The sequence below is a fragment of the Polyodon spathula genome, chromosome 21 (assembly GCF_017654505.1).
Source record: "Polyodon spathula isolate WHYD16114869_AA chromosome 21, ASM1765450v1, whole genome shotgun sequence".
NCBI classification, from domain to species: Eukaryota; Metazoa; Chordata; class Actinopteri; order Acipenseriformes; family Polyodontidae; genus Polyodon; species Polyodon spathula.
Genome location: NC_054554.1, coordinates 26,975,202 through 27,002,706, shown reverse-complemented (window position 1 = coordinate 27,002,706; position 27,505 = coordinate 26,975,202). Strand labels below are relative to the sequence as shown.

At 45.7% G+C, this 27,505-nt stretch overlaps 1 protein-coding gene across 1 annotated transcript in view; it reads left to right on the top strand.

Annotated features, from left to right (window-relative positions):
- Positions 1 to 26,862, top strand: part of bahcc1b (BAH domain and coiled-coil containing 1b) — an 89,776-nt gene extending 62,914 nt beyond the window's left edge. The window contains 22 exon segments of the mRNA XM_041221860.1: positions 310 to 468; positions 2,185 to 2,420; positions 2,875 to 3,211; positions 5,215 to 6,126; positions 8,538 to 8,698; positions 9,977 to 10,113; positions 10,206 to 10,316; positions 13,681 to 13,798; positions 14,044 to 14,278; positions 14,628 to 14,867; positions 15,598 to 15,771; positions 16,112 to 16,389; positions 16,724 to 16,822; positions 17,154 to 17,328; positions 17,501 to 17,618; positions 17,994 to 18,069; positions 19,356 to 19,464; positions 20,216 to 20,332; positions 20,928 to 21,101; positions 21,481 to 22,721; positions 23,113 to 23,349; positions 23,928 to 26,862. Of these exon segments, the coding sequence (XP_041077794.1) occupies positions 310 to 468; positions 2,185 to 2,420; positions 2,875 to 3,211; positions 5,215 to 6,126; positions 8,538 to 8,698; positions 9,977 to 10,113; positions 10,206 to 10,316; positions 13,681 to 13,798; positions 14,044 to 14,278; positions 14,628 to 14,867; positions 15,598 to 15,771; positions 16,112 to 16,389; positions 16,724 to 16,822; positions 17,154 to 17,328; positions 17,501 to 17,618; positions 17,994 to 18,069; positions 19,356 to 19,464; positions 20,216 to 20,332; positions 20,928 to 21,101; positions 21,481 to 22,721; positions 23,113 to 23,349; positions 23,928 to 24,134 (5,651 nt within the window). The 3' untranslated portion in view covers positions 24,135 to 26,862.
- The last annotated feature ends 643 nt before the right edge of the window (positions 26,863 to 27,505 follow it).

Here is a 27,505-nt window from a genome sequence, read left to right as displayed (position 1 = left end):
TGGGGTTATACCATGCAAAAAGATTTACACAGAAAGTACATTGTAACTCTGCATAATAACATTGCAATTGTGTAAGTACACTTGTATTTACTAAGTAACTACTATGTAAATACACAGTAATTGGGGACACTTAATTTAAACATTTACCCAAATCTTGCCATTTTTTGTTGGCATCTCCCTCAGTGACATGCTAGTATAAACTGGTCCAAGTTTGCTATGCTTGTTGTTCTGTTTTATATTTTCTTGAAACACTTAAAAAAAAAAAAAAAAAAAAAAAACTGCTAAATCGAGCTCACTGTCTGTCTGCAGGGCTGAGCCACGCGGCTCTCCACCAGAATCTCCCCCCTGGCTTCTCTGCGGCGATGCCCAGCCCCCTGCAGCCTGTGCTGCCTCTGCCTCAGGACCCCTCTGCCCAGCTGGTCGTGCTACCCAGCGAGCCACCTGCACACCCCGCCACGCACCATCTTGGTACAGTACACTGCTTTATAAGCAGCCCTTGCAGGTTTTTGGGTATTCAGTCTAAACTTTATACCACCATCAAGGAAAGCATTTAAAATGGACTCTTTGATAATGAACACATCTTGCTGAAAGTTTTTAATGGATTTGAATGGCAGTTATGTTAAGGTAGGCCACTGTTTAGGTCACTGGAATATACCCCAGATCCATTAAGACTGCAGTTTGACTCTGTTTGCAGATTTCGCTAATTCTGGACACCATTGGCAGTAGCCAGAGTTTTACTGTTTAATTTTCACATCTGCCTACTAACAGTAAACATGTGAACACAGAAATGAATTCACATGAGAAGTATGCATTTGTATTATAAATCATTAATATAGTTTGTGTATAAGAAACTAATAAGAAAGAGAGGTTTTTCCGATTTGGTTTTCAGTCTACTTGGGTTATATTTGAGGCACCCCTGAAGGACCCCACTCAGGGGTTGCTAGATGATAAGGGTACAGTAAACCTTCGGATACATTTTAGATTTACAGCCAGTTAACAGAAGAAAGATTTCCCAGCCCTCTCTGTGGACAAAAATCTTTCTGTAATAAGACTAAATTAAAGCATGCTGTAATTTGAAAGCGTTTGGAAATTCTAACCCTCTGTGATCTGATCTAGTACTGGTGCATTTGGAAGCAATCTGTAGAAACAATATCTACCAACCGATCTCTTGCTATCAGACTTAACGAGCAACAGGTTTTTATACATTTTACAGTATAAATATAAGGGATTATTTGGTATTCCCTCTCCCTGTTTGTTATTTACTCTGAAATGTGTGCTGCAGATCAAACCCTATGATCTGCAGTCCGTTCGCCCCCCTTGTTTAGCAGCCTGCCTGTTAAATGTAATCAGTTTTGCTGCTCTTTAGTGGCACATTTCCTTCCTTGCACTGTTGGAGTTCCAGTAGAAAAAGGAAGTGCATCCATAGAACCCTTCCCCCTGGGAAACATTAGCCCAGTCAGGGTAATCTTTTAGAACATAAGTCCCCGGCGCTGCACAGGAGAATAAGGGGGAGGGGGTGGAGGAAGGGATTTACATACACATTGATAAATGTTATAGAAGTGCCTTGCTGAAAAAACGTGGGCTGAAGTCCAAGGATACACAATATTTTATCATGAAGTGATTCAGCTGCTGGTAACGTATCACTTCCACTAGCCTGCCATTGTCACAGAGATTTATCAAACGTGGGAACGGGCCTCTCCACCTGCCTACATGCCCTGGCCCAGCTCTGTGTGGGACTAGGGGGAATATTCTGCAGTGGTGTTAATGCAGTTGTGTGAACAGTCCATCCTGTGGGACCACTGAAACAGTCTGAGAGGTTTTGCTTCATTATGTATTGTAGTCCAGTGTTCAGCGAGAACAGTGCGCACAAACACAATCAGCAGTTTCCATTCAACATTACACCTGAGCTTCTAGTCACAAAGCTATAATCATTTTTATGTCTTTTTATTTACACACATTTGTGTGGTCAACAGTCTAAATTTCATTGCCCATTTGTAAACTTAGTGATGGGGGAGAGCTCCAGACCCATTAGAGTTAAAGGCCAGTGGTATTTAGACAGGACACTGTCTAGATCCCATTATGTGCATCTTGGTAGATAATGATACAGTATGTTCTGTTGGCTGGGTAGATGAATAGGGGCTGGGCCCTGTGCTGTGTGTCTGAGTACCCTGCCTGTCTCTGCAGATGTGATGGAACAGCCCTCTCTGTGGCCCCCGATGTACGGCGCGCGGGGCCCCGGCTCGCACATGCAGCACCCCGTACAGCTGCCCAGCATGTACTCGCGATCCCAGTTTCTACGGCAACAGGAGCTGTACGCGCTACAGCAGCAGCATCAGCACCACCAACACCAACAGCAGCAGCAGCAGCAGCAGAGAGCAGCTCAAGCCCTGGAGATGCAGCAAAGACACTCCCACTTACAGGTAACTGCACCTCTCCCCAGCAATCGAGATCCCAACTGGTAACAGGTACCCCGTAAAATGCTTTGATACCTGACACCTGAAACACAATGCCCACCGTGTCAGCCACATACATCCAAGACTACACGTACTTACATTGACTGCTCCAGTTACTGACTCTTACAAGTAGCAGTGTTGCCATACTATACAACCAAATGAGGTCACCAAAAGTGGTTGAAAATACAAGAATAATGATTGAATGACAAATGCATAATTGAACTGCAATCGATCAATTATACAGCATGAGTACAATTACACAGGTGTGCCGAAGTTCAATTACAATTACCTTGTCACTGCAATTAATTACAATTTGCACAATTGCAATTGTAACTAAGCCCAGGTCTGCTGACCTGGCACCCCTGTATAACTTTACCATGTTCAGTGCACATTCTCATCTCTTTCTGCCTCCTCCCTGCAGCCCCAGAGGAAGCCCGAGGACCCCCCGACGGAGCTGGAGGATCTCCTCACACAGAGGACTCAGAAGAGCGCCAAGCCGTTCTCCTACACCCCCGCCAAGAGCGTGCCGCCCCCGGCGGGCTGTGCAGCCAGACTGTCCCCCTGCTCCCGCTCTCCCTCCCTGCGGCCCCACCCCAAGAGCACGCCCTGCACTCCCTGCCCTGCACCCAGCCCCGCCACCGCCCCCCGCTCCCCTGCCCTCAGCCCCGCCCCCTTGCACACCAACAAGGGGGCGGAGCCACAGGACAAGAGAGGGGAGGGGCAGCCGCCTCCAGACTACCCACAATCCCTAGAGCCAGGTAAGGAGATGCTCTTTTTAGATCGATTTCTGTATGATGCGTTACAAAAAAAGAACGCTCCCCAGAGCAACAGGAGCTGCTAATGTCTGACTGCCAAAGAGGCTTTAAACATCATCACCAACAGCTCAACCCATTATACTGAAGATTATAATTGAATTTCCCATAGTTTTATCTATATGTTGTATTTTCTGATCAGTTGACCAATATGTAGTTTTAAGACACAAGCTTAACATATCGCACAGGTCCCTTTATCAGGTGCGCACAGCTGCAGTCCACTGAGACAGTGATATAAATAGCATAATCAAATTAAGACACCACCCCCACCAATCCAATTACAATGCCTGTCACCTTGCACCTGTAATGATGAGCACTAAACTCTCCATTCCCAGCTGTCCAGTGCTGTCGCTACCCACGACCTTAACATTGGCACTGGAACACCTCTATTCTTTGCTCTCCAGCACTGGCCACACTGTACCTTAATACTGAGTGCTGTAAATTCTTTATTGTGTATGGTAATGGGAATATTTAATTCGGAAAACAGTGGGTTATGTAAGAGATTGCTCAGTTGTTACCAATCAAAGAATATATTGAACGGCAGGAGGTTCTTCTTGTACTGGTGTGTCGAAGAGGGAGTTTTACACGTAGGGGCAAGAAGTCAAACGAGGATGAAAAAGAGCCAGTATTGCTTTCATTTCTTTTAAAGGAGTGAATCTCGTCCCTCAGCACCCAGCACTTTTGTTTCATCTGAAAACAAAGTGAATATAGAAAGCAAGGCTGTCTTGTCATACTTCTCAAGGTTAGATCTTGAAAAGCTCTTGTCTTCTCGCCGGTAGAGAGAGCAAGAAATATAGGGAGGGAGGGGGCAGGGTTACAAAGAACAGGGGCCAGGGGGTCCCTTAATAAATCATAAACCATAAAAGAAACACTTGAGTGTTCATGCCCATTTAGGCCTGCTTTCCCAAAGTCAGGAACCATTAAGTTAGCACACTTAGGTGAGCACTAACATTCAAGTGTTTAATTTCAAAATGACAGTGGTATTAAATATTGCAATATTGAATGTTACAATATAAATTAATATATATTTCAGTTCCATTCACCTTTAGACATGTACCAGGCTTTGTTTCACTGTCATAACAGCCAGAAGAATTATTGAAAGTAGTGCAGTCTATTAAATTGTTAAATACCTACCAAGTAAAAATAAAAAATAAATAATCTGTTTCGCCCTCTTCCAAATGATCTATCCCCAAAGTAAAGTATATTTGAGGAGAGAGGAGAGGGGGCTGTCGGAACAGTCGGGGGGGGTCAGTGAGATTGCAAACAGGGCCTCCTTATCCTTCAGGGGTCCTTGAGCAGGAGTCAGTGGAAGGATGCACATTCACCTGGCGGTGATGTCAAGGTTGTGGATGGATCCCATCAATAACACGCCTGAAAGAGGAGAGAAGGGGCGTGAGAGGGCCAGCAGGACCTCTAGAGCTGCCGTCCTGCCGGGCTCTGTAATCACACTCTAGCAGAGCAGCGTCATCAATATCCACACACATGTACATACTGGATCACTCACCCTAACACATACACACTCACACACACACACACACACACACAGACACACACACACACATATGCTGGGCCACAACCTTCCTGCTTTACATGGTTAACTTTCCCTTTTAAAACTCACTGTGTAGAGTTTATTTTATTTTTCGATTATAAATCTATCTGTCCAACTAATGTATCTGTCTATGCAAGCTTATCTGTTTGTCTGCCTACCTGTTTTTATCCATATGTACTTAATATAATGTATTCTATAATGTAAGCCCCTGTGGAAACAGAGCAGACTTGACCTCTCATTCCCATAGCCCTGCTGGTCTGCACTTGTATGTAAGATCCAACACCAGCTGTACCTTAGGAAGTTGTCTTGTGGCTCTATAAGTATTGGTTTTGCTTTATAATGATAGATATAATAAAGCATTCATCTCAACTCTCCTTTTTTAAAATTTTTTTTATGTTAGACCTGCCACCTGGATACACCTACCCGGCCGTCGCTATGGGTTACAGCAGCGGCCCCTCCCCTCAGGACGTACAATTGGCCGAACCAGCCGACCTGCAAGCCATGCAGACGGAGCCAGCTCAGCCTGCTCCAAGGCCACTCCCCTTGAGGGAGGAGCCTGTGTGTGAGGAGGGCAATGCCCCCTTGAGGACGTTGGTGCAGGAGGAGGAGGCGGGCCCTGGGACAGTAGAACCCGGAGGCGGGGTGGAAGGGGGAGGGGTTGAAGGCTGCTGTGCCTCCCCAGAGCTGGAGTCCAGTGGACTGTTCCACTGCCCCAGAACAAAGGGGGGGATCTCTGAGCTCCCTGCCCCTTCTCCGACTCCCCCTGCTTCCCCTTCTGTGGTGCAAACCGAGGTGGAAGGCTCCTCTTCAGAATGCGCACAAGTGATGGAATCTGGGGAGGAAAGAAAGGATGAAGAGGAGAAAAAGGAGGGGGGAAACGACGGGCCAGTGGAAGGAGAAGAAAGCAAGGTTTACCAGGACCTCATGCCTGCCGCAGCTACCCCGTCCTCCCCCGAAGCAATAGCTGACCTTACTGCCTCGGAGTTGCAGAAGAATATCCCCAGCGAAGCCCCTGGGGATACCTGGGACAGCCCATCACCACAGGGAGACACGCTTACCCTCAATACCTCAGGAGACCTGCTGGACCGGACCGTGGTGACAGGCTGGTTACTGGGCCCCAACACTGGCCTGGACTTGCTCATCGCAGCCAGCCTCAGCGCAGAGGGACATATACCTCCTACACCCGTCATCGCCAACCAACCACAGACCTCAGGCTTTCACCCCTGCCCAGGGAGCCATGGGATAGCGCTGCTGAGCGAGCTGGTGGACCTGGAACTTCAGCAGCAAAGGAGCAGGGCAGGAGAGAGTGAAGGTGAGGAACTGGGTTTCGTTTTGGCAGCGAGATGTGATCCCATAAAATGAATTTGTGTTCTACACCTAGAGATCCAGCGTTGACGTCTGGAGAGTTAACTGGTATGATAGCTAGCAATTTTAAGGTTGTGTTGTTTTAAAAGTTTTGTTTTGTTTTATAATAAGAAAACAATATTTTACAAAATTTAAATAACACAGTGGGTTAGAAGTCTTTTCACAAGTTTTTACCAGCATGGGGGGAAAAAAAAACTAGTAGGAAAAAACTACATCAAGAGCAATAACGCACTGCTTGATATCAGAACTGCATTCAGTAGTCCAAAAACCTGACTCTACCAAAGCATGATATTTATAGAACAAGAGTAGTGACTGAATAGCCTTGATTTTTGTTTTTCTTTTGCATGAAAGACCAAAAGCCCCCCTTATAAAGTTTTTCCGCCGACACAGCACGCTGCCTTTGTGCGTGGCAGAGATAACAACAGAGCCCCCCTCCCCACTCCCTGTGGGGCTGCCAGCTGAATGCAGGGGCCTGTGCTTCCCCTGCCATACAGTATCGGACCCTGCCAGACTGGCCCTGTGTAATCAAGGTCTTCCTCTCTCTCTCTCTCGCTCAGACACTCACCGACAGAGCTGTTTCCTTTCTGCAGCTCTTGCACACAAACACGGAAGAAAAAGTCTAGAAAGAGTTTTTATTTGGAGCAAAATACATACATGCGTTTAACTCTTTGTGTTCTGTGCAGATGATTAGCATAAAATTCAGTTTTAGACTGACTTTAAGGTCATTATAGTCAGGGGTTCATTTTTTAAACAGATACTTATTAAGGAAGAGGGATAGCATTTTTGTTTCTAGACCTACTGATCTTGCTTTTCAGTAACTCTCATATGCTTCAAGTTCTCATCTGCTTGGGGATCTGGTTTTTGCGCCTCATTGTTTGAACAATACCAGTAGCAGGCCAACTAACCTAATGAACAGGAGCGACAAGACTTGTAAAGAACGCTATGTTGTTACAGTTGTACACTATATTCTTCAATTCATGGAGCAGGAATAGTTTTTATTGTACATCATATGTATATATAGTGATTTTGTTTTTTGCAACAGTTTTTTAGGATTTATCTTTAGATATAATTCTTGTCTGTCAGACAAAAAGGTAGAGCGATTCAGCACAAATGAACCCCTAATTTATAGTCTTTAAACATATATGAGGAATTCCTGTTTTTATTTCCATTTCTTCCAAATGCATTGGCGGCCCCAGTCTCCCATCTTGGGATGATATAGATTATCCTGTGGGATGGCACTATGCATCTCACCCCTGCTTCTAAGCAGATTGGAACCCCCTGGTGATGCAGTGGGTCCTGCCCCACTTCAATCATCCCCAGCTCTCAGGCCTTCATCATTCCCAGTGCTCACACTCTGCGGGAGGAATTGATTCCGCCAGACTGCTGCAGCTAATCACGGAGAGGTGATGTCAGGCAGGTCGGGAAATCCAAGCCCAGTCTGGCCATCGCTGACATCATAGTGCTATTTGTTCCCAGCTGACATCATTTGCCCCCTCTGCTCAAGGACAGGAGCAGCCTTCAAGCAGACCAGACTGTAACTTGACATTTATTTAGCCAAACAGTGCCTGTCAGTCTGCTAAAAGATGAGGTGCTCTGCATTCTCATTTTCAACTCTGATCCAAAGTAGTCTGGGATATATAAAGCAGATATCCTCCCCTCCAGCCTCGCTCTCAGCCTCCACAGAGAATCCAATTTGTGGTTTTGGTTGTTTTGGTTGTTGCTGTACAGTACATGCATTTGTCCAACAGTGGAAAACTGTAAAAATGTGCATACACAGCAGCACAATGCGATATGAGAGTTGTTTTGTAGCTTCGAGTAAGCGCTCAGTGAGAAGAAATAGCATAATAAACGGTGCATCCCCCCCCGCCTGGTGCGGCAGTCAGGAAAGAGAGATTGCAGAATGTAGAGAACACAGCAATCCTCTAATTCAACAATGCGCTGTACAATCTCCAGCGCGGCCTGGGGCCAGTCTGGGCTGCAATGAATATTCAAGGCTCATTTGATTATTGGGCCTGTGAGCGCAGCTCCTGTCTTAATGACAGTGACAAATGCAAAGTAACCTCTCCGTGCTCCAGGCTCCATCAGGAGAGGACAGGGAGATAAGCTCCTAGTTAATAGCTATCATCATTGTTCACTGTATGAAAGGGATGCCGTGGAAACTGTATACATTTAGGGCTCACTTGATCACACGTTAAAGCAAAATAGTTCATATAAATAGGCTTATTCAGGCACCCAAACTGCCTCATAAGCACATCAACAGGGTGGTAGTTGTTTTAACAAGGTTTCACTCCTCTATCCTAACTAATGAGGTCCAGTGCGCAATAATTAAAAGAAAACATCCCCCCCTTCTCTTGGCAGGAGCGGAGCTGCTGACCTTTGACCTGCAGAGCCTGGCGACCCTGGCTGCAGCTCGCTCTTTGGAGCTCGCCCCCTCCTCCCCCAACCCTGGGAGGCCCTGCCACGTCCGCAGAGCCTTCAACCTGCGCAGGGAGTGCAGCTGGACTCCCCGCCATGAGCCGGTGAGCCCCGCACGACACCCAATGAAATCTGCTGCAAATACAACCCATACAACAACGTGCATGCATTTTACACACACACACACACACACACACGTATATATACACCAAGCATCAAAAGAAATGCATCACTATTATAACACATTTATTTTTGAAAAAAATAAGGTATGTAAGTGATGGGCATTGACTAAATGTTTTTGGTTTCTTTCTTATCACTCAATCATTCGTCCTTGACCATGACACGCTTGAGTGACTATGACTGAAGCATTTGCACTTAATCACCTAATTAGTGAGACAGTTGATTGGACACTAGATATGGAGTGATTACAACTGTTGAATTGCAAGCTTGAATAAAAGCAATAAAGAAAATCACAGAAAAAAAAACAATGTGCCACGTCTGTCAAGAGAGCAGCGCCTTCGTGCAATCGGCATGTTGGAGGCTGGACTGGGACAGCGTACTGTGGCTTGCCGTCTTGGGTGCTCACAGACAGTAATTTTAAACTTGGCGAGACGGTATAACCAGGCACACTATGTCAATGACAGGCCACGAACTGTGAGACCAAGAGTCACAACACCTGCCCAAGATCGACACATCATTTTGCAGCATCTTCATGGCGTCAGATGTTAATCAGCACAATAAAAAGTAACTGCACCTGCTCTAAAACATAGTTTGTCATTTTTCGATCACATCTAGTGAATTTTATCCAAGTATAATTGATAAGTTTCGTTCGATGCACAAATATAAGTGATACGTTTCTTTTTATGCTCAGTATATATGTGATATATATGTGTGTTTGTGTCTGTTTACAAGAAATATTTTATCCACAATATATTTTCCACACCATTTTAATAGTTTTATTCACACAGGGAATACATTTCTCAGTTTTAACTTGAGCGATCCTCATGAGAAAGAGAGGAGACATTTCTCGTGTAAGCATTGCAGTGTCCTTTATAAAAGTGGCAGACAGTAAAACCACAGCGAAGTGCAATGGAGCATAGTGAAAACCTGGTAAAGCATAGGTAAGCTTCGTAAAGAATAGCGAGATATGGTAATGCATATTAATAAACATGGCAATCGAGGGTAAACTATGGTAAATCTGTAGTATAACCATGGGAAAAGCATGGTAAAACTGCAGAAAAACTGTGATACCCTTTTCTAAGGGGTATGCAGGGCTCCTTCCTGCAATGCTGTTTCTCTGCTCCCACAACATCATCCTTGTGAAGATTGCAGGATGCTCTACAGCAAGCTGTTCTGTGATAAGTGTGGTTTGCCCCGCGCAGGTATGCCCGGTGAAGGGTGCTATGGACAGGATGGACAGCCAGGAGGTGGAGATGAGGATGAGGCTGGCAGACCTGCAGAGACAGTACAAGGAGAAGCAGAGGGAGCTTGCCAAGCTGCAGAGGAGGCACGACCACCAGTGAGAACACACTCTCTTTCAAACAGCTGTGGAGTCAAACACAGTGGAGACCCCCAAGTTTGACGCTCTGTCCCCTCTTGTCCCACCCACAGGAAGGAGGAGAAGTCCCGCAGCCCGGCTCGGAGGGGTCCCGGCAGGCCTCGCAAGCACAAACCTGCCCCCGGGACTGTCAACACCCCTGGAGAGGGAGCGCGGAGAGTCAAGTGAGTCCTGCATTCTCGTAACTCGGAACACTTGGAGCCAAACGTCGGGGCTTTTCCTGGGAGTTTCTGAGCTTCGATTTTGTTGGTGTTATACTGTGTGTTTTTGCTAATCAGTAGTGGACCTAGGATTAATGACCCATGAATGACTCTTCCCCTATATAGTTGTGACACTGTAGTAAATTAATCAAGAAAGACTAGCAGTAATGTTTTATACAGTGACCACTGTCTCTGCAGTTTCAGGACGTAAGATGCTAAGAAACATTTAGATGTACAGCCTTCTATGTATGTGTTAGTAATGTGCTCTGTTTGTATGTGCATTTGTTAGTGGCGTTTATCTGTGTGGATGTTAGTGGCATATTATCTATGTTGGTGGCGTGTGTTTGCTGTGTATCTGTATGTTTGTCTGTGCTGTGTATCAGTGTGCATGTCAGTGCTGTGTATGTGTTTGTATCTGTGCTGTTTGTCTGTGCTGTGTATCAGTGTGCATGTCAGTACTGTGTGTAATAACAACTCAATGTAACAACTCAATCCAATAACAACTTAATGTTAGTAACAATACGTGAGTTACGAGCAATGTTGTTGTTATTATTATTATTTTTATTACAACAAAACTGTTGACAAGTACAATATTTCAGCCTTCATATATGTATTTATAGATCTGTTTGTTCATCATATTTGTTATTAACAAGGCAAGCCATTTAGGTGAAACATCTTGTCTACATTTCCCATCGCACTGAACTCTGATCAATTATATTTAAGACAGACAAACAGTGTCCCTCAGCTAATCATGCAGAGAGCGCTACACAAAGAAAGAGGTGTCAGCAGAGGTCATCGAGAGCTGTGAATGACACCAGTCATGGGGAGGGGGGAGGGTGCTGAGTGACAGGCTGCTAAATCCAGTCTGTATCCTAAATAAATGATAATCTCGACCTGGGAGTGCATAACAAAGACTATACTCATCTATAAATCAAGACCATTCTCAGCTGACCAAAGGTTCAGTGTGCTTCAGTGTTTCCTCATCAGCTGTGCTCATGTGTCCAGGGCACCACTGAAAGCGAGCTATGTTGGTCAATGCTTCCCCCCTATGAATAATAGAATATAGCACCCATTAGTAATTCACTTCACCCGAGCCTCTATTTATGTGGCCGGGGTAACCCTTGAAGAGGAGATCTCGCAGAGGGGGCACCGTCAACCTGTCTGATGTTAGTGCAGTGCAGTGCAGTGTTGTGTCATGCCAGTCTGTCTGGTGGCTTTCAAGCAGTTCACACTTTGAAAGAATTTGACACATGGCTGGCACATGGCTCGGTCCACTCGGATGTCATGTGAGGTCAGAAGGTCGCAAGGTCATGGGCGGACAGCAGGGACAGGCTTAAACCAGCATCACTGACAGGTCAGGAAAGACCGTATCGAAGAACAGAGACAAAAATCCTTCATTCTGTCAACTTAGTATTCATGCTTCTACTATTTACATCATCAGTTATAAATGATTACGTCAAGCGCTGTATAGTATAGTAATGTTAGGTCTGTGACGGGCAGGGAGTTTAGTGATGCCAGGTCTATGATGGGCAGGGTGTTTAGTGATGCCAGGTCTAGGGCAGACAGGATGTTTAGTGATGCCAGGTTTATGACGGGCAGGGTGTTTAGTGATGCCAGGTCTAGGGCAGACAGGATGTTTAGTGATGCCAGGTCTATGGCGGGCAGGGTGTTTAGTGATGCCAGGTCTATGGCGGGCAGGGTGTTTAGTGATGCCAGGTCTATGGCGGGCAGGGTGTTAATGGTTCAGATCAGCTCCGTGGCTCTCCGATATCCACTCCAGGTTTTTTTTTCTCTTTTTTTCTTTCTCTTCTTCGTTTCAAGGCCTCAGGACACATGCTGGTGCCTCAGGGGTTAGGAGGGGTGAGTGCCAGGGAGCAGTGAGGGGGCTGCAGGAGTTTAAAACACTTCCCCGGTGTTTATCATCAGTCCCCTAGCCAGCACAACGCTGTGCCTCGCAGCACCCCCTCAAATACACCCCCCCCACCCCCTGCTGTGCTTGCCCTCAGGGATGGGAGCCCTGTGTGAATTAATTATATCACTGTACTGGAACTACATTATACCTGCCGATTTAAGATCATTATCATAGTTTTTAAGCAACATTGGAACAAAGCACCCATAAAACTCGGTCCTAATATTTTATTTTTTTATTTATTTATTTTTTTCCAGTTTTCAAATGGATGCGCCGTGCAGTTTTAGCTTTGGTGTAATAGGTGGCTTTATCCACTATACAGCTTGTTTTTACTTGTATTTTGTTTGTGCGTTTTCCTTTTCCCTTTCAGTAGTTGCACTCCTCCAACAGCTTAGGCTGGTGTTAAACCCGGAATACAACAGAAACTAATACAAGTATATAAAGCTAGCTTAAACCAGAAGGATATGCAGGATAAAAAGGAAGGACAGCCACGCTTTCTATAGGTGACACACCTTCATGAAAGTTGCAGCAATGTAGTGGAGTGGCTGAAACTCATTTGAATCCCTAAAGATCCTGATTCCACTAAGCTCTCGGGTGTCCAGTAAATCGAATGTAAACAAATCTGTAATGAGGATCTCAGAGCTGAAGAGATTCTGCATCAGGGATCTAAGAAGCCAGTAAATTTAACAGACAGACACAAATACCAAGACTCCCAGAGATCTGAGAACTGAGCTCCGGGACAACGTTTGGTTAAAGGTGTTCTCCACGGCTAGTGTGCAAAAATGTAATTCCTTGTGGCGTAGTGCAGAAATAAGCCTTTAGCAAGAAGAGAGGTGTAACTCTCTAAAGAGTGCCGGGGAAACGGCAAACCTCGCTAATCACAATCCTGTTTAATTAGTCATTGTGAGATTACCCCTGCAGCTGCGCACTGATCTGACAGGAGGGAGCGGCCCTGTCACATCACGTTTGTCACAGTCTGCCTACCGATTGCCCTGCTCTGCTGCTGCCAGCACTGCAGGCACGAGCGTGGGGCCCTGGTCGCAACACTCAGCCTGGCTTTTACCGGTGTGCTAAATACTTAACAACTTCTATAGAATAGATTTCTATTAACACAAAATGATTTTAGCTTTAAAGTCTTCTTCTGTTCTGGCTTACACCGGTGAAACGTTTGCCTACTTTCTTATGCTAATTATGTCTGATTCAGTTGCAGTCTACAGTGTGACTGCCTGTACTAATTTTAATGCACAGAGGTTTTGATGATTCAGTGTGATTCTTATGGGATTGAACCCCTATTTGCAAGGTTCTGTGTTGCATTTGCTCCCTTCTTCAGAAGTGTTTGTGTGTATGTGTGTGTTTGTGAATACACATTGTTGTACCTTTTCTCTTTCTCACTCTCATTCTCTCTCTCGTGATTGGCAGGTCACTTGGTGCGGGGCTAGGGCTCCTGTATGAAGAGCTGGGAGGGGGAGCAGCAGGAGGAGAGGTGAAGAGGAAGAAAAATAAACTGTCTGGGTTTGAGCAGCTGAGCACATCACAGGTGAGTTCTGTTACACCAATTCAAAACCTGGGGATCTATTGGTTCAGCGAATCAGGGTTCACCGAATCCACTTTGGCTCCACCTATTGCAAGGCTGGATGATTTTCAGTTAAATCAAAAACATTTTTAAATAGTGAAGTAAGAGACTGCCAAGTACACAGCTAGTTTTCAAATAGTTGAAAAGAAATCTGAACTCTCTGGAATGGCTCTTATGTCCCTGTGTGTGTCTGTTCCCCCTGTGTTCAGATGAAGGCTCGGTGCAAGCAGACCAGCTCCCAAGTAGCGCTGAGCTCCAAACTGGACCGGAAAGTGTCCCAACTGAAGCAGAATGCCAAGGTGCAGCGGGGGGGCTGTGGTGGTACCCCGTTCCGCAAGACAGAGACCCCCACCTGCTCCATTCCCACCAGGCTGTCGAGGGGCCAGGGCACCCCCAGAGTCGAGCAGAAACGAGTAGGAGAGAGCAGGACCCAGACTGACGCTGGTAAACAATGTGGCCTGCACACTCTGCAACTTAGTAACAGTTTTTTTTTTTTAAATTTATTTTGTCTGCACAAGTATAGGATCAATTATGGTCTTAGGACAATTCTAAAACCGTACTATTTTGTAGAATACAGTTCTGCGCCATTAGCTGCTGTTTAAGTAACTGATTTAAATGGGCTGGGCTAAAATCAATGACAGTGGGCAGTGTAACAGTATAGATTTGTCTGTCAAATAAATGGGATACCTTTTAATTTGGTGAATTGCAATAGCACTCTGTATTTTCCAAGCCTCCTAGGAGATGTGCACAGTGAACCCCTGTGATTGTTTTCTCTTCACTGTGGTTATTCCAGGGGTCAGTATGGACAGAGTGATTCAGGAGAGCTGGGCGGGGAGGGAGCTCTTCTCGAGGAAGAGGAGTGGGAGGAAGGACGGAGCTCCCCTGACGAGGACCGCCTCTGCCGCAGCAGGCCACCACTCTCCTCAGAGACCACTGGCCAGGAGGCGGAGCCGCCCAGGAAGCGGGCAACCCAAACAGGAAGTGGTCACGGAGAAGACATCATCCCGATCGGAGAACGAGTCTTCAGAGGAGGGTGAGTGGCTTCCTTAACCCTCATACAATCAGTGCACAGCAGAAGAAGCTGTTTCACTAGGGTGCTGTTTGTGATGCATCGTTATCTCAGTAATGCTATGCTTTCATTAGGGAAATCAATTTGAATTTTGTTTTTGCGGTGTGCAGGCTTCATGGCTTGATGAAGGCATTGCTGTTTAAGAGTTGCATTTAACAAATATGGCAAAATATTCCAATGATTTTTTTTTTTTTTTTTTAATCATGTCTACAGTTCTTTTAATAGCCCTGAAATCTCTCCCATTTGGATATTTGTGAAAGTGTTGACATGTGTCACCTAAGTGACAAGTGTATCAAGAGCTTGTTGACATCTGACACCGTGGTGGAAATGTACCAAGCCTGACCCTGCTGGAATGCAAGTCATTTCTCCAGTGGGAAAAAAACTCCTGCCGTTATACTGCAGTGGAACTGCAGTAAATAGCGTTTTGCAAACTGGATTTCTAATGTATTACATTTGCAGCACTTTTAACTGCTATTTATTATTTATCTGGGAGAGAACACTTGGGAGATATGTCTCAATTCCACAGATCCTAATAACGGTGAACAAGCTGTAAGAATACCACATTTATAAATGGCCCAGAGTGATATGAATCTTTATATCACCAAGTGGCCCAGTAGCAGTTAGAACACTGTAATTCCCAGCTCTTAAGTTTGGCAGCAGAATATAATTCTGACTTTTCTTTCTCTCGCTCCAGAAGAGGAGGATGACTGGAGCTACGACAACAATGACGGGAATGATGACATCATTGCCCAACCCTCCAAAGGCCACACCCCCAGCACAGCCCTGTTAGGCCCGTCACCCTCATCAATTGTTAAGCTGGAAGCCAATCAGAAAGCCAAGAAGAAAAAGGAAAGGCAGGGCCTTCTGGGTAAGACTAAATGTTTTTAGAGAAGAATTTTGGAATAAAATCTGTAAGAATCTTGGAATAAGAACAATAGCTAAGCTCCTGTTTGAAATAATTGTCCCACAAATCATTTTGTACAGTAGGAATATCCATAGTGTACAGTGACACCAGGTGGCTGTATTTTGTATTTGCCATAAAGGATCTCTTATGAGAAAACTGTAATCCAAATTCAATGCACTCCCCTTGCAATCTCACTTTACTTGCTCTAAGAATGCTTTACAAACCATCCTCAATACTGAATAAATACACGAGTCAACTTCTCTTAGAGGGTGGGGAAGTGTACTGACTGCCTCTATCTCTCCAGGGTCATTGCAGCTGCCAGTAATAGAGGGGGAGGGAGAAGTGAAGGTGAGGAAGCGCACCCCCTCCAGACCAGGGAAAATGAGGAATGAGAGCAGGGAGCGAGAAGGAGAGAAGCGAGCCAAAGGGTCCAGGCAGCAGCAGCAGGAAAAGGGCTGGACTGACCCCAGCACCAGGAGCAGTCTGTATCAGGCCAGCTCCGGAGTCCATCCCTCCAGCACGCCCAGTGAGAGGCTGAGGAAAGCCACAAGGAAGAGCAAAGCACTGCAGGGATCTTCCAAGGTGAGTGGAAGTGAAGTGTGCCGCACAGGGTAACAGCACTGAAACTGGACTTCATTTGAGCCAAACTGAAGAAACTTCTTAGTCTAATAGACAAACATAGTAGCCATTTCTAGCATTCTTAGCACTTTGAAAAGTTGCTGGAATGACTGAAATGTCTGCTTTGCACCATGTTTATTTTGCACTGAACACTCATCTGTCTACAGCAGTACAATGTTGGCGCAATCTTGGATCTGGTTCCTTATCTATTATTGTGCATGTCCATTGAGGTTGTGAGGTTCCAATAAGGACAGAACCTATTAATAAGATTGCTGTGTCTGTGTTCTATCTTTTCTAGCAGAAGAAAAGCAGTGTGCAGGGAGGGGCCCTGTCCCCACGCAGACTGGAATGTGTCTCCAGCAAGGGCAAGAACAGCAGCAACTTCAGGAGCAAACCGGTGAGGGGGGTCCACCTGACTAACAATCTCCAGCAATTGTAATCATCAGGAATGGAAATTAGACTCCTATTGCATAGCAGTTTCACCCATTCCAGGTTTTACTACGAGCTTGATTCGCCCCATTGTAAAGATAACAAGCTCAGCTGTGTGTTATTAAATTTGGTAAAAACAGGATCAAACTGCTATGCAATGGGAGTCTTATTTCCATCCCTGGTTATCAGGTGGTTCCATGTGTCAAGCAATCAGACCTTTTCCTGAGCACTATTTGCGGTACCAGTCACTTGATGGTGTTTTCCCACTGAGTGTGTCTCTAAACCCCCTCTTGTCTCAGCTGAAGGGTCGTGCGGTGAGTCGGCTGCTGGAGAGCTTTGCTGCGGACGAAGGCTTCCAGATTGACGAGGACAGCAGCTTCTCGGAGGAGGAGGAGGAGGAGGAGGAGGAGGAGGAGGAGGAGAAGAATGAGAGCGCCCCCCTCTGCACGCCCCAGGACAGGAGCAGCGCCCCAAGTGAGTGAAAACTGCTGCAATACTCCACCCCTGACATTTCCAAAGAGAGAATCTCACTCTGCTTCAATAAAATGCATGATCCATAACTTAAAGTGCCCACTTCAGTATACCAGAATTCAGATTGCAATAAAAGGCATTTTCTCTCTCTCTTTCCCTCCCTGCCTCCCCACAGCCGTCCCTAACTGTACCCTGACAAAAGAGTCCCTAGTGGATGGGCTGAAGGTCCTAATTCTCAAAGAGGATGATCTGCTGTACGCTGCCTACATCCACACACTGCAGCCCCCCGACATGTAAGCAACCCTCCCAGGCACTGCTTCTCTACTGCAGGACCCCCTTCTCATGATGTGGAGACCGCTCACCCCAAAAACTGATTAAACTTTACATTAAGTTTTTGTTAAAGTACTGTAAATTCATATGACTAAACCCTGTTTTAAAATCATCCAAGTCAAATCCTCTAATTCAAGCCAATCTTGTCCGTAAGCCTGGGTTGTTTTTGTAAAGACAGACAAGAAGCATGCTGGGGATTCCCTGACTGTCTTGACTGCTAGGCTGTGATCCACACATGTGGATACAACAGAGAGGGGCTAGAGCATGGGAAATGAGACGAAAAAAACACATCAAAGAAAAAAAGAATAATGATTTTATTTGTTTTTTCCCTCTTGAAGCTACAGCATAATGATCGAGGGAGAGAGAGGAAACCGGCCAAGAATCTACTCCCTCGAGCAACTCTTGCAGGAAGCGGTGAGTTCCGCCCCTAAATCCCACCCCAACCCTTCCCCACTTCCACTGCTGGTTAAAATCAGGTATTTAAGCAGCTTCCAGCTCAGCGGCCAGCTCTCGAGACCCAGCAGAGCTTAAAGAAAACACGCTGGCCGGAGGTGGTAGTAACTGTCTCTTCACAGTCGATCTGCAAAAGCGATTAGGGGTAAATGTGTGTGTGTGTGTGTGTTTGTGTGGTTTTTTTAATTCCAATTTTGGATAACTGTACATGCTGAACAACATCTGGACCAAACGATGAAAGAGTACTATCTTATGGGAAAACAAGAGATCTAGCTTTGCACTGGTATCTGTCAGCACCCACGGCACAGTGACCCCCCACATACCACGGTAGGGAGCTGAAGCAGGTTCCAGGTTATCGCTTAACGAGGCTGAGCAAAGCTAAACTAAACAGCACTACAGCACCCACTGTTCAGTTCCTGGTTAAACCACTAATTAACTGTGACATCGGAACCCAGCCTCTCTTTTTTTATTGCAGTTGTCTTTTAAATAAGAATAGCTAATTACATTCCTCATCTTTAACTGCACTACAGTCTCTGGCTGCGCTGCAGTCGAAGTGGTGCGCGCTGCAGCTGTACTCTGCTAATTTAGTGAGTCGTTTTTCTTGTGGGCTGCCTCTCTGAGTAAACTGTGGTTCTGTTCTCCCTTTGATCTGCCTGCCGTTCCCTCACAGTGACGTCTCACAGATGCTGGTGCTTCCCCGTGCCCTGGCACGCTTGGCATTGCTGCCAGCTGTAATCTCATCCAAATTATCTATATTAGTCATTCAGCACTTCCGGAGGTGGCGATGTGATTAAGGCTGCTGTTTCTCACACACACACACACACACGCTACAAAGCCAGCACGGCTCCATCTCTATTGTAGTGCCAGAGTGTCGATCGCACCACAGCTACTACTATTTCCTTGTTTTGTTTCTGTTCTTTCTTTTCCCTTATCAGATGTTTGCCTTTAACGTCGCTATGCTTCGATTACAGAAGGAGAATGGAATTTAGCTCTCAATGTGAAAGCCATTACAAACACTGTTACTTTTTAAGTAATTTTAACTGCTCTGTCTCCAGGGTTTTTATGACCTAGGTTTCTAAACGGCTGGCAGAGTGGGTAGCAAGCCTGACCCTTTAGATGTCTAAACAAACAACACTGCTCTCCTAACCACCAAATATTTCAGTGCTTTCAATCGCCCCCTAAACATAACAAATGTAGTTCTTGTTTTTATTATATAATCCCTGAGTGTATGCATGTGTCTCTGACAGGTGCTGGATGTTCGGCCGCATTCGGAGCAGGAGCTGACCTCAGGAACCCGGGTGTGTGCCTACTGGAGCGAGCGATCGCGCTGTCTGTACCCGGGCTACGTGCGCAGAGGTGAGGGGGCATACGAGAAAACAACACCACATTTTACCACAGTATAGAGTGATTAAATAAGAATAACTAGGGAAGTTCAGCAAGGTTTAGCATCAAAATGGTTCACTGCAGGATGCTAGCATTTGGTGTTTAGTACCAGGGCTTCATGGGATGCTAATGATGGGGTGTAGTGGGCACCAGTAAACCAGTACAGGTATACAAGGTGTCCTCTGACACAAAGTAAGAGGTGGTATATTACCTGGTATTTTATTGCTGTGTTATCTGCAGCAAAATGCCATATTTCACCTTGCCATTAATACGTTTTGATACATTTGCTTAACTGCCCTACAATCAATCTGTGTATTGTGGAGAGAGAACAGTCAAGTGAGAAATATGAAAGATTAGAAAGAAAAGAATGAGGAATGGAGAGCGAGAGCGCAGGATGGACCGGAGCTGGCCGATGAGAGCCTCTCCAAGGTCAGCAGTGACTCAGCCAGCAAGAGTTTCTAAGCACTGTTTGTCCGTGTGCTCGAGGAGCTGACTCCCCATCAATCTCTGTCTAGAGAGGAAGACTGCAGCCAGCGGGAATGAGAAAAGGGGAGAGGAGAGAGCTGACAATAGGAGAAAGGAATATAGGGGGAGGGATCCAAGGACAGCATAGCGAGAAGGACAGGTATTGAGAGAAAGCGTTGTAGTGGATATTGGTGAGGGAGGCAGGAGCAATGTTAATCATGAAGTGACTCACCCTGCATGACCACCGTCTGTCCTCCAGGGGGCCCCGGCGAGGAAGAGAAGGAAGGCTCTGTAATGGTGGAATTCGACGACGGAGACAACGGACGAATCTCACTGTCCAACATCCGCCTGCTTCCCCCGGACTACCAGATCCAAAGTGAGTCTTTCCTTGAGATCCAAAATACAGCAAAGGACTTTCCCTAGTTTCTAAAATTAAGTTGTTTTTTTTTGTCCCATTTATTTTTTTTTACAATCATTAATGAGCAACTTTCCAGACTCCGACTCAGAAAATAAATAAATTACCCCATACCACTTTTGCACTGTTTCTATGTAAAGGATTGAAAAATTTGCAACAAAAAAAAAACATCTTCTGCATCTTACTTGTCTGAACCAATGAGTTCCTCTCACGCCAATGCTTTGTGTTGACACCGGACTGCAGTACAGTATGTCAATCCAGCTGTCAGATACCAATGCGACAGCACACTGAGCCGGGCTGCTGGTCAATAATGCAATCACACATGCACAAGCTTGATTACAGCTCCCAACATTATCAACAAACACTTAGCCCTTTGCACATAATCTATATCCTCGTTTTATTTACTAAAACGGTTGGTGTAAACATTCAGTAAGCCATACCTGCAAGACCTTTACCTTTAGATCTTCAGCATTGCTTAAAAAAAGCTGATTTCAGCGATTTGCTTCTAGATCACGCAGTGCAGGGAGCTTGAGGTTTGACTGTGGTCTCTGTGTAGGTACGGAGCCTCCCTCAGCCATGCTGGTCTCCAATGGGAGGCGGCGATGTCGCAATGCTGCCGTGAAGAAGACTCTGCAAGGGGACTGTGCTCAGCGAGACTCCCCAGAGAGACGGAGCCACACAGAGCCCGGCAAGACCCAGGGGAGGAGGACTGCCAGCAAGGGAAAGACAGGTTACCAATGGCTGCTGTTATACTGGGGGAAGACAATTCTGGGGACACCAATGCAAACCATAAAGAAATATAGATGCCAAACTCCTACTGTTCAGTACTGGGGGAAGACAGTATTTGGGACATCCATGCTAACCTTAAAGAAAAATAACTACCCTATAGTTGCTGAATTGTATGTTTTAATGTTAAAGGTTTAAAACACTGACCAGTTTCATCAGTCAATTTCATCAATTGTACAGCTAACTCGGCAACATGTGCACCATACCAAATAGGCTCTCTAAAACCTATTGTAGACCATAATATTATATAGTTTTAATTGTAACTTGTTCCGTGTTAGTTCACAAAGCCATCTTGTAACAAAAAAAAAAACTTTTGCTTGCAGGTAAAGTGAAGACAGCCAACTCAGAAACAAAAAGCACAGCTCCAGGAAGCCTGTGTAAAAGCAGCAGCAGCAGCAGCAGCCCCCTTCTGAGCTGGCCCGGAGTGGCACTGCCCAAAAAGAGAACGCCCCACAAGATGAGCATGGGCCTTCAGAACCTGTTCCAGCTCAGTGGGAATCCCAGGAAGATGTCCAAGAGCAAGGAGACAGGCAGCGGGGGCTTCACCCTGCACCCGCTCTCCACGCCTCCCTCCACCCCTGCCAAGACCATCTTCAGCAGCTCCTTCGAGGTGGACTCCTTCAGCAGCATCGCCAATGGCTACTCCAGCTTCGGGAGCCAGGCAGGGCTGCCCCTCAGCCCCAGGAACAACACCTCATCCCGGGGCAAGAGGCTGCCGCACGACGGAGGGCAGAGGGGGAGGAAGGCCGGCAGGGGAGCAGAGTTCCTGGTCAAGCTGGACCACGAGGGTGTAACCTCTCCCAAGACCAAGAACGGCAAGGCTCTGCTGCTGCTGGGGAGCGCAGGGAGCAATGGCAGGGTGGAGAAGGGTTTCGGGGCCAAGGAGGTGGTGGTGGTGGATGCCTCTCCTGTGGGATACACTCCCCCTGTGCTGCTGGTGAAGGACAACAAGAAGGGGGGCGGGAACAGGGCAGACCTCCTCCTGAAAGGGGCCGGCCAGCTACGCAAGCCCCCCGCCTCCTCCCTGGGGCTGGGCGAGTACTCGGAGTTCGGGATGAACTGCGACAGCGACTGCCACAGCTCCTACTCGGACATGGATGAGGAGGACGATGAAGTGGAGGACGATGAAAGGAACACCGGATTGAGGAATGCCGGCCGCTTCCTGTCACAGCTCTCTGTCTCCTCCACCTCCTCTGTGTCTTCCTGCTCCTCCAGCTCCGGCTCTCTCTCCAGCTCCAGCCTGTGCTCCTCCGACAACGATTCCTCCTATAGCTCCGAGGACGAGGAGGACTCCACTCTGCTGCTCCAGTCCTGCCTCTCCTCCCACCCCTCAGTCCCCACCGCCCTGCTGCAGCCCCCGGAGCCCCCCGCCAACGCTGGTTCCTTCGTGGCCAAGGCCATGGCGGTAAGCAGCAGCAAGCCACTGAAGAGAAAAGAGAGCCCCAGCTCCTCCTCCTCAAAGACAGCCAAGCGGCAGAGGCTGCCCTCCGTCGACAATGGGCCCAAGATCTCCAACTTCCTGCCTGCCAGGCAGCTCTGGAAGTGGTCTGGGAACCCCACTCAGGTAGGCCTTGCTTCAGGGGTTCACATTTCATTAAAAGTTAATTCGCTGGCGATGGTATGAGTCGACAAATTTGCATAACCAGTTCATTACAGTTTTACCTTATCATGATGATGGAGTCTTGGAGCATAAATACTGCTTATAACCACAGGGGGTCTGAAGGGGGTCTTTGTTGAAATGCTGCTCCAAGAAATCGCTAGCCAGTTCCTAGTGACATAACATGTGGATAATAGAAGACAAGGCTGATGAGAGAGAAGGAATGGCTGCATGCTGAATACGTATAAAGCTTTGCTGTAAAAGTCTGGCACTAGATAGTAAAGTCTAGGATGTGTTCATGTGGGTTAGGTATATTTTAAATATACACTAAGTAACGGATGCACCGTGGCTGTTGCAGAGGCGAGGCATGAAAGGAAAGGCCAGGAAGCTATTCTACAAGGCAATCGTGCGAGGGAAGGAGGCAGTGCACGTGGGAGACTGCGCTGTCTTCCTGTCCGCTGGCCGGCCGCACCTCCCCTACATCGGCCGAATCGAGAGCTTCTGGGAGTCCTGGGCCAGCAACATGGTGGTCAAGGTCAAGTGGTTCTACCATCCTGAAGAGACCAAGCTGGGCAAGAGACACCGCGACGGCAGGGTGAGGAAGCACAGGTGTCGAGGTCCTGATTTATATACGTTTAATCAAATGGTTTTTATACCCTGTTAAGGGGGTTTTGATCAGAGTTTTCTTCTTGGTTTTACTATGTAGTAGGGAAGTAAATAAATTAAATAAAAAATTTTAGGAGAGAAGAATTCCTCCATTCTACAGGATATGGGTTTTTCCTAATACAGTAATCTCCCTCTATAATTGTAACAATGATAAATGGCTCTAGAGGTAATGACCAATTAGTGGTAATTTCTCCTTTTTATGTGTGGTTTTGTAATTGCATCACATCTATAATCCACAGACAGAGTAAACGCAGATGAGAGACAGAATGGGTTGCCATGCAGAGGAAGCTTCAAGCTGCTTCTGGAAGCTTTTCCTTAAACGCCATGCATTTACTCCAAACAAGGCAGTTTCTACAGATTCTCATTGGGAGGGGCTTGTGATTCACTCTGTTCCTTGTTTTCTATACCCACAGCAAACCAGGCTGCATTTAGAAACCTCTAGGGCGCAGGGTAGGGGGCAAAAAAATCAACCAATTGTAAAGCATTCACTTTCTTCTTCTATCCTAGCATGCCCTGTACCAGTCTTGCCACGAAGACGAGAACGACGTGCAGACCATCTCTCACAAGTGCCAGGTGGTAACCCATGAGGAATATGAGTGCCTGAGCCAAGGCAGGAAGCAACACAATGGCCAGGATCTCTACTACCTGGCCGGGACCTACGACCCCACCACAGGTCAGCTGGTCACTGCCCAGGGGGTGTCCATCCTCTGCTAGCGGCTGTGGAGACAGGTGACCGGAGACAACGGATGAGGACTCCACCCCAGCCACCACTCTCCTCTGAGAAACGGTTTGGCTGCTGGAGTTCTAATGGAGACAGGTTGGATTGTATGGGGTTGAGAGGCAGGGTCGGCTCGGTCTACTGCTGCAGCAGAGCTTACCAGAGCTAGCCCAGTCAGACAGGCCCTACAAGGGCCATGCAGCCCAGTGGTACCAGAAGCACTTGGGAGACAAAAGAGTGGTTTGTTTTGTGGAGGTGGTAGGCACAGTTTCACATCACCCCTTCATCTTCTCTCTCTCGGTGATTATGTGAAGACCTGGAATACAGAAGTTAAGGCATCATGTTGATTTAAGCATCACAGCTCTGTCCCTATAACTGGTAACTGGTTACTGCAACTGGTAGCTGTTGTACCCAAAGTGCACTGAAGAATTATTCAAAGGGTCTTTTTTGGCGGAGATGACGGACGAGATCAATCAGCTTTCTGTAATCCTCAGCACCTGAAAAAAACATCCAGCACTTTTTACAAGCGCGCCTGTCATCCAAGGACTTTTTTTGTAGAATAAATAAAATAGAAATTTGCCTACAAGTTGGCTGCCAAAGTGGGAGAGAAGAATGGCGGAATGGTTTGTTCGTATTGCAGAGAGGGATTCCCCGTGTTGCTGATGTGGATGTGTGTATTGATTGGGATAGGACGGGGGTAAGAGGAGTCTTGTATGTATGGACAGCTTGGGTTTTCTTCAGGGGTGGGACGGTGTGATATAGGGACCGTGCTTCAGTATGAATTTAAATAGAGAATTATCTCCAGACCTCATTTTGATGTTTCCAGGGATATTTTTGCCTTGCAGTAAACAAAAAAAAAGAAAAAAAAGAGGAATGATGATTTTCTAATCAAGCCATACACGTCAGTACCTCTGCCTGTTATCTGAATCAGGTGTAAACTGTACAGGTCATTCAGTTCCGTGTGTGTGTGTGGGTGTGGGTATGTATGTGTGTGTGTGTGTGTGTGTGTGTGTAGATTATATATATATATATGTTGTTATAATGATCGACCCAGGACACTGCTCTTAAAAAATATATGATAAAGGTAAACCTAGCGGTAAAAAAATGAAGTGCACTGTATCTGTCCTTCAATCTTCATCAGCCCAGCTGGGAGTGTGACGTTTGTGAAATCTTGTAAATAGCAAAGCTGAGGGATTGGGTGTTCCTAGTTTGAAAAACCTGCCTCATCTTTGTGCAACTGAAAAAGTGGTCTGAGCGGACAGGGCTGTCTGTTAAATTGTGATCTCATTTTATGTAATACTTTTTTTTTTTTTTAAATGGCTGTGCCGTTTGAATGGAGAAATCAAACCGCTGCCGTGGAAAAATAATTCTTAATAAATACCAATAGTAAAGCAGACACACACACACACACACACACGGAAATGTCAGCCATACTGAGCTTACCTCAGACATTATAATGGGCTTCTAGAACTGGGGCCACTCTGGTATAACACACTTGTTACACTTTGAACACTGAAGGTAAATCCTTTGTATTACAATGCCATATACATGCTGCAATGTGTGCGTCGACAGAAAAGTATACACTACACTTCAGAAGTGATTACAGCCCTCCACTTAACTCCCTCATGCCGTGTATTTCTTACACAAAATGCAGGATACTTTATGATAATGAACCCGGAGTGGAAGGTCTGAACTTAGAACCTTAATAGCATTAATAGTTTGGTTCTAATCAAAGGGACGCTGCTTTATGGTTCAGTGCACCTTTTAAAAACAGAATGAGGGGCAGGGGGGTATGAATTTGTTTTTCTATCAGGGAGAGGGAGGAGTAAAGTAGGGAGGGATCTTGAATATTTAGCTGATGGTGAGTTTGTAAATACAATAAATGTGTGACTTCACAAACCAAAGCACCTTCAAAGGGTATTATTCGTTTAATGTAGCTTTTGTTTTATCTTTTAAATATGTATCTATTGAATCGAATCTTCTTTAAGTGGGACCCTGCAATCCAATTGGCCGACGAGAACTTTTTTTGCAAATTCGTAAATGAAGACTTGAGAGTGTGTGGCTGTATGACTAACACAATACACACACCCAAAGCACTTCCATGCTCTTTGCAGCGCTAATGTAAACCTGTGATTGGACAATCAGACTTCCACATGAGAGCAGTGTGATTGGCTGAAACGAGAATCCGTTCTGTGTCATTTATTTTGCTTTTGCCAAATAGGTGGTTGTTTTTTGGTTGCTCTTATCTCTGCTGCTGCAGTTCAATATGCAAGCCTGGGTTAACCGTGCTATTTGATAACTTTTTTGTTTGTTTGTTTTAAACTACATTTCTTATTGTAACCAAGAGCTTTAAAGAGCACTGGTACGGGGATGTGATGTCATGTTTCTCCAGGCAACCAAAGCCTGCTGCAAGTGAAAAGAGCACTAAGGATATTACTGTAAACTCTAACTGCTGGGGGACCTTGAGGGAGCGCCAGGAATAGCTGGCGTTGTGAAACTTAATAATCCCTGCAGATCTGGGAGTCTCAAACTCCATGGCTACTGCAAGAAGTGATGTCACACCGGTACCGGTTCAAAACCGTGGCGGCACTGTGCGGTAAAATATTTGTGACACTTTTTTGTAATAAAAAAACATTTAAGAGGCGTTTAGCCTAAAGCAGGTATTTATTTCATTTTTTTTTCCCCACACAAAAAAGAAAGAAAAAATATTGTAATAATGTTGCTATACTGTATGCTTGTACAATGTTTGGGTTTTTAAATTGGTTTAAATAATAGTTTTAAAATCCTCTGTGTTTATATATATATATATATATATATATATATATATATATATATATATATATATATATATATATATATATACTCTGTATATGTATATTCTGTATATACTGTATATTTTAAATGTTTAAACAGGAATAGGGGTTGCTTCTCATGACCTGTGTATCTTCTATTATTTTTTTATTTTTTTTTCTAAAGGAAAAAAAATGAAAAAGTCACATTGTCACAGCAGATCACTACAGCTAACCTGCATCAGTGGTTCTGTAGCGTGGATAATTTTTTTTATAAAAACCCCAGCTCTGTAGTAACTCATTAATATCCTGCAGCTAACTCAACATTTCTGTAACACTGTAGTTCTGGGAGTTCACAGGTTATTGCATTTATTTTATTGCTCGGGTGTATTGCTTCGAAAAACACCAGCTAGTGACTGGCTCCTTTATAACTCTTTAAGATAGGTTGGGCTGTTCTTGTTTTAAAACGAAACTGCCTCAGAATTTGGTAAACGCAGTCTAAGTGTGTGTGTGCGTGCGTGAAAGAGAGAGAGGAAGGGGAAATGAGACAGGCTGTTCATTGAGAGAGGCTGTTCACT